This window comes from Hylaeus anthracinus, unplaced genomic scaffold (assembly GCF_026225885.1).
Source record: "Hylaeus anthracinus isolate JK02 unplaced genomic scaffold, UHH_iyHylAnth1.0_haploid 11398, whole genome shotgun sequence".
NCBI classification, from domain to species: Eukaryota; Metazoa; Arthropoda; class Insecta; order Hymenoptera; family Colletidae; genus Hylaeus; species Hylaeus anthracinus.
Genome location: NW_026533870.1, coordinates 18,906 through 26,261, shown reverse-complemented (window position 1 = coordinate 26,261; position 7,356 = coordinate 18,906). Strand labels below are relative to the sequence as shown.

Here is a 7,356-nt window from a genome sequence, read left to right as displayed (position 1 = left end):
AAATATAAGAAACCAATACGCCGCTGGCATGTTTATATAAAATTAGAGAAAACATTACGCCGCTGGAACTTTGAAATAAAGTTTAAGAATGCATTACGCCGCTGGCACTGTGAAATGAAATTTATGAAAGCAATACGATGCTGGCACTTTGAAATAAAATTCGAAAGAGCAATACGCCGCTGGCATTTTGTAATAAAATTGAAGAAAGGATTACGCTGCTAGCATTGTAAAATGAAATTAAAGAAAGCATTACGCCGCTGGCAGTGTTAAATGAAATTTATGAGAGGAATACGCTGCTGGCATTTTGATAAAAAATTTAAGAAAGCATTACGCCGCTGGCACTTTAAAATAAAATTAATGAAAGCATAACGCCGCTGGCACTGTGAAATGAAAATTAAGAAAGCAATACGCCGCTGGTATTTTTATATAAAATTTAAGAAAGTATTACGCCGCTGACACTTTGAAATAAAATTAAAGAAAGCATTACGCCGCTGGCACTGTGGAATGAAATTTAAGAAAGCAATACGACGCTGCCACTTTGAATTAAAAATTAAGGAAATCATTACGTCACTGGCACAGTGAAATGAAATTTAAGAAGCAATACACCCCTGGCACTGTGAAATAAAATTTGAAATAGCAATACACTGCTGGCATTTTGATATAAAATTAAAGAAAGCATTACGCCGCTGGCACTATGAAATGAAATTTAAGGAAGCAATACGATGCTGGCACTTTGAAATAAAATTCGAAAGAGCAATACGCCGCTGGCATTTTGTAATAAAATTGAAGAAATGATTACGCTGCTAGCATTGTGAAATGAAATTTAAGAAAGCATTACGCCGCTGGCACTGTCAAATGGAATTAAAGAAAGCATTACGCTCCTGTCACTGTGAAATAAAATTTAAGAAAGCAATACGACGGTGGCACTTTGAATTAAAATTAAGGAAAGCATTACGTCACTGGCACAGTGAAATGAAATTTACGAAGCAATACACCCCTGGCACTGAAATGAAATTTGAAATAGCAATACACTGCTGGCATTTTGAAATAAAGTTTAAGAATGCATTACGCCGCTGGCACTATGAAATTAAATTTAAGGAAGCAATACGATGCTGGCACTTTGAATTAAAATTAAGGTGTTACATCCGGTGTCCCTCTACATCGAACGCTTATTGCGAATAGTTAAGATCAATTGACGTGAAGGAATGCGCTCGGTAAACGATGTGGAAATCGTTCCTCGAACGAAATAATGCTAACCGCGAGTCAGCAAACGGGCGTCAGCGATGTCAGGCTGTTGCATCCGAATCGGCCATCGAACTTGTGACGTGTCCAAGACTCGGAAACCTCGTGCCTTGCGAGGATCTGTGGGGTATATAAACCCGTGGCCGCGACCACGGACGCCTTTTTTCTTTTTGCTCTTTGCATATTTGCGTATATTCTGTAGTCGCGGACAGGTTAATCTCTCGCGTTAGTCTCATTTAGGTATATGTGTATTGTATCTCCAGCTGAGTAAAGAGTTCGCGTAAGTGAGAACATACGCACTAAAGATAGAGTCACCGCGGAGTTACCTACGAAAGTCCGACGTTTAATATTCGCCAAATATTAGAGTCCCGTGTCTCGAGTGTACAACCAGACCAGATCCTCGCCACAGCCAAGCCCGGGACAACCTGACAACGCCGCCGATAGTAATAGATCAACGATTGGTATTGTTAAACCATTTTCAATAGTATAGTTTATATTCTTGTTTGTATGTAATCCCAAACTCAGTTTTGTTTCATAATTATATTTGTTAATATTCAAACTTAGTGACAATTATTATAGAATCCCAAAATTCCTTTTTTTCCAATTAAATACAGATAAGGTGAGCTTTAGCTCTTTAACCGAAGACAAGAATCCCTAAAGAAGTCCCAAACTAGTTGGGACGTAACAAAATTGGTGTCAGAAGTGGGATGCGTCTTCCTTGCTAACGAAGCGAGTTTTCCTTAGCACGAAACTTATCTGTATTCAGTTTCTAAATTTGGGAAATTTAAACGAGTTTTAGATTACATTATCATAAATAATTATCGTCACAATGACAACTCCGGAGATAAGACCACCTCCCCTACCCACTTCAACCCCGCCGATAGGACAGTCCTATGCAGGACGGTCAAGGGAATTTGAAACGACCGCGAGTGAGATTTATAGACAACGCGAAGACGAAAATAGAGTATATCGCGCTATTGACGCAGTTTCATACTTTGAACCTATGTTTCATATCATATCTAATATTCATATCTCCTACAAGAACAGGCCTCTGTATCGTATTTTCATCGCTCGTTAGTAACGACTAGTCGCCCGATACACCCGATACGATTCTCTAATTCAGCCGCAATGAACGATGCTCTTCGATCGTGCGAAAGGGGACGAGAAACCTTGCAGGCTTTCCTCGCTGAACATCCAGAATTAGAAAACGAGTCTGAGGAAAATTTGGAACAAGCACCTCCACCGCGTCCTCTCACACCGCTTTCAGAGGAACAGCTCGCTGAACACGAAGCATATGATTTGGGAGAATATAAAATCAGCTACCCTTCCCCTGACGAACGATTAGATAATATCATGGACAAACTGGAAATAGATCATCTAGACAACGCGGCACGCAATCTGGTAATAAAGGCAGTAGAGGAATTTTCCGACAGATTTTTCGTACCCGGTGATCCATTCGAAAAAACTGAGACAGCAACGCATTCGATACCTACAACTGATTCCGTCCCTGTATATACACGGCAATACTCATTTACACCGTTTTAAGAAGAAGAAATTAAAAAACAAATTGGCAATCTTGAAAATTTAGGAATAATCGTTCCATCAAAATCTCCTTATAATTCTCCGCTTTGGGTAGTGCCGAAGAAAGCTGACTCTGCGGGAAATAAATGCAAAGTTAACGCAAAGACAATAGAAGACAAATTTCCCATTCCACGCATTTCTGATATATTGGATCGATTAGGTAAAGCTCGATATTTTTCGGTATTCGATTTGGCAAACGGATTTCACCAGATTCCAATGGCACCAGAAGATCAAGGGAAAACGGCATTTTCCACACCAGAAGGACACTATGAATATGTTCGCATGCCGTTCGGACTGAAAAACGCCCCAGCAACATTCCAAAGGTTAATGAATCAGGCTTTACGAGGGTTAATTGGAAAGGAATTGTACGTTTACTTGGACGACGTAGTAGTATACTCTGAAACCCTAGAAGAGCACGGACGCCGTCTCAGAAGGTTCTTTGACCGACTCCGCGAACACCATCTCATCTTGCAAACTGATAAGACCGAGTTTCTCAAGGAGAGAGTCGCATATCTAGGTCATATAATATCAGCTGATGGAGTACGACCAAATCCCGAGAAAATCAGAGCAGTATCGGAATTTCCAATTCCAAAAAATAGAAAGGGCCTTAAACAATTTTTAGGACTGGTAAATTACTATAGACGCTTCATTCCTGATATGGCAAAACGCGCAAAACCACTTACGAATTTAACCAGCAGTAAGACCTCTTTCACTTGGACAGAAAGCCATCAGGCAAGCTTCGAAGACCTAAGACAAGCCCAATGCAAAGAACCAGTTTTGAAATACCCAAATTACGATGAACCATTTATAATAACGACAGACGCTTCCGATATAGCGGTCGGTGCAGTTCTAAGCCAAGGAAAAATTGGACAAGACCCGCCAATCGCATACGCATCACAAGTAATCACGCGGGCCGAACAAAATTACTCTACCACAGAGAAAGAATGTCTAGCTATTATTTATGCAGTAAAACATTTTAGGACGTACATTTATGGACGGAAATTTTTCTTCGTTACCGATCACCGCCCATTACAATGGCTATTTTCGATTAAAGACCCAACATCGTGACTCGCACGCTGGAGAATATTACTCGCTGACTACGATTATGAAATAGTTTACAAACCAGGCCGAGTGAACGCAAACGCAGACGCTTTATCGCGAAACCCAGTACCACACGCTTTTCCAATTTCTCCAAATAAGGACGATACCGCCGAAAATGTCACAGATCCCGAGACAAATCAAGAAGGAATCGGACAACGGGTTAAAATGCGGCGGGAAGAACAACCGAGACCTAATTATGTAGAACCACTAACTGTTATTGTAGAAGAAACATTCCACGATAACGATCCTCCTTCGGCGATAACACAAACGGAAAACGACCTAGAAATTGCCAAACCACAAGCAAATTCAACGTTAAAGGGTATAAACGCAATGCGGCTAGAGGAATTCGGAAACGAGAGCGACGAAGACGAAAGAACTCAAACCTGCGATCCAATTTGGCTTAGTCCGGACTTCTCTAAGGAAGAGATAGATTTCTTGAACAGTATCGATGAGAAAAAGGAGCCGGAAAATCTAGAAAGCCAGGGCGAAAACATGAGGTCAGGCAGGGATGATGCACAGAAACTAGTTACAGCACCGAAACGCGTATCTTGGTTGCTGCCTCCACCTGAGGAAGCATTGAAAGTTCCCCAATCAACGATGATCATGCCAAACACTAGCGCACTCATGGATGGAAAGAATTCCAAGTCTGATACAATGGAAACACATCAGAATTCGTCTTCAGCAGAGTTAACGTCCGAATTCGACAAATTTATGGATAAAATGAAATCACTAGCTACATTAGAAACTTTTGGCTATTCAAGCCATGGCCACCCTCCGAAACAAGGACCAAGATCACGACCACAAGCAATATGCGAAGTAACCATTTCGGAATCAACCCTTACATCTATTTCAGATAATTATGTCCATTTTATACCAGCCGATTGTATATTAACCAGTCAAATAAGTAAAACTTTCAAAGCACTCGGGTTACTTCGGGAAGCGAGCCTATTAATGAAAGATCTAATAGAAGAACAAATAATAATTGTTCCTCACGAACAAGGGAAAATCCTTAACGTCATCGGAACAAAAAGCTTCTTCCACGAGATAAACGAATCAAAATTAGAACACTTGCTAACCGTTCTCCGAACTACGATAGAGAAATTGCGAATCACCTCGTTCCGAATAGCAGCGCACGGCGAAACTTTACACCGTTTCAACGCGAATATCCTTAAATTACATTTAGAAGAAATATTCTGGAATATATCAATAAAAATTACAGTATGCACAGGGAAAATTCAAACACCTGAACAGGATCAGCGCGAGGACATTATTCGGTACTATCATGAAAGTTTAATAGGAGGACATAAGGGAGTAACGAAGACCTACCAACGGATTCGGAACCACTTCGATTGGCCGCGGATGCGACGTGATATTGAAGACTTCATACGAAACTGTCGCAGTTGTCAAGAACAAAAGCTCGTCCGCATAAAAACTCGTGAACCGATGCTTATAACGGATACACCAGCCAAACCGTTCAACAAAGTGGCTCTCGACACTGTTGGTCCTCTCCCTATGACCCCTAGTGGAAATCGGCATATTTTAACTATTCAATATCAACTATCAAAATTCTGTATGGCAATTCCATTACCGGATATTCGTGCGCTTACCGTCGCCGACGCTTTGTCGCGCTATTTCATCGCAATTCTGACCGACCGCGGGAAAAGTTTCATCAATAATTTAATGCAAGGCATAGCTCGCGTATTTAGAATAAACCACGTTACAACATCTGGTTACCGTCCCCAGACTAATGGCTCACTAGAAAGGAGCCATATCGTTCTTACCGAATATTTAAAACACTATTTGGAAAGATACGAAGACTGGGATTTGCTATTGCCCTTTGCGACCTACTCGTACAACACTTCGGTACACGAAGCGACGAACTTTACCCCGTACGAAGTAGTATTCGGTCAGTTAGCCAGGGACCCATTTACGCCGTTGTCTCGTGACGAAATTCTAACTTACCCATCATATGTACAAAATTTGGTACAGCGATTAGACGAAATTCGCTCAATAACGCGGAAAAATATAGATGACAGCAAATTACGTTCCAAATTATACTACGACCGTAGAAGTAACAAAATTAATTTCAAACCAAATGATCTCGTCTATGTGTTAAAAGAACCGCGAGTAGGAAAATTCAATTCACGCTACGAAGGTCCATTTAAAATTTGCGATATCACGGAACAAAATAATGCTATTCTAATGAAGGAAAATGGTCAAAAATTCATGAAACACTTCGATAAGCTAAAACATGCCCATTCCAAGGAAAAACCGCCTTGAAGGTATTTGGTATCGGTTAACAATAGCCGATACGGTAATAGAAAGCTTAATAAGTTAAAACTTTAACCTTGCCAACTTAAACAACAGATCTAAAATAAATAATAAAATTTATTACCACCTAATTCTAAATATGCATAACTCTGGATCACACTGTATTAATACAACGCTCGAATTCTTCATATCTCCAATGTCGGACGCGCATGCCGCCGCGTCGTCAGCACAAATATCAAATGCTTAGTACAGTAAATTCCCGAGACACCTGACCGCTGATTTCCGGCCTCATGTGGGAATCCGCTCACCCCTTCTCATGTCGCGAAACATTACCGGAAACGAAAAATTTTTTAACCTCATCCCTCACGAACTAGTTTTCGACAACCGCAACATGCCAACCCCAAAGGACGAATCCAGCCAGATGCCGGACCAAGCTGAGGAATTTTATGGACTCATGGACAAAGCTCTACCCGAGGGCTATCCTTGCGAACGTAACGATATTAAGCAATTACTATGCGTTACCACAAACAGCCTTGACACCGTGTATAGACACAACCACGACTGGGTATGCTCCAAGTGTCTCCTAGCATTGCCGGTCCGCTTCCGGGAACGGTTCTATCCGCATGGAGTACATGCTTTATGCACAAGACGGGGAGCCGATGGAATAGCCGCATGCGTCATATGCTCCAAAAATATAACATCAATCAGAGCAGCCGACACCTGTCTCGAATGTACTGCAGAGTATCGCGAACTAGCAGAAAGAGAGAAAGAAACGCTCTACAACGACGAACCTATAGACATTACAATACGTTGGCTAGAGTATATCGAGGAATCAGCGGATCCTAATTGGGAAATATCTCATGATTAAATTGGAAATATCTCACACGATTAAAGAACAACGCCTCCCCAGTAATAAACCATAACTAAGTTTCTTTTCCCTCCTTTAACATCAAACAGCTACATTGCCCATGTTCAATGACACGCGAATGCCTCGGCTGGCCACCCCAGCGGAGAGGTGGCTCCCGCCGCCTCTCCTGAACGCCCTGGGGCGAAGGGAGTGCATCCAAGGGCATGCTTGGGAGCGGTCCAACGGCACCATCGTCTGCGATGGGTGCCACTGGACCTTTACGGAGGACGAGGCACGTCAGTACAACCACGCAC

The 7,356-nt window shown here is 41.7% G+C and overlaps 1 protein-coding gene across 1 annotated transcript; it reads left to right on the top strand.

Annotated features, from left to right (window-relative positions):
• The first annotated feature begins 1,636 nt into the window (after positions 1-1,636).
• LOC128896543 (uncharacterized) lies at positions 1,637-7,152 on the top strand. The gene is made up of 2 exons (XM_054159908.1): positions 1,637-1,703; positions 6,570-7,152. Exon 2 carries the CDS (start codon positions 6,587-6,589, stop codon positions 7,061-7,063), a length of 477 nt encoding a protein of 158 aa, XP_054015883.1. The 5' UTR covers positions 1,637-1,703; positions 6,570-6,586; the 3' UTR covers positions 7,064-7,152.
• Positions 7,153-7,356: the final 204 nt, after the last annotated feature.

What these genes read in the sequence shown, in the direction of transcription:
- LOC128896543 (XM_054159908.1), top strand. Translation starts at nt 6,587, where the DNA reads ATGCCAACCCCAAAGGACGAATCCAGCCAGATGCCGGACCAAGCTGAG.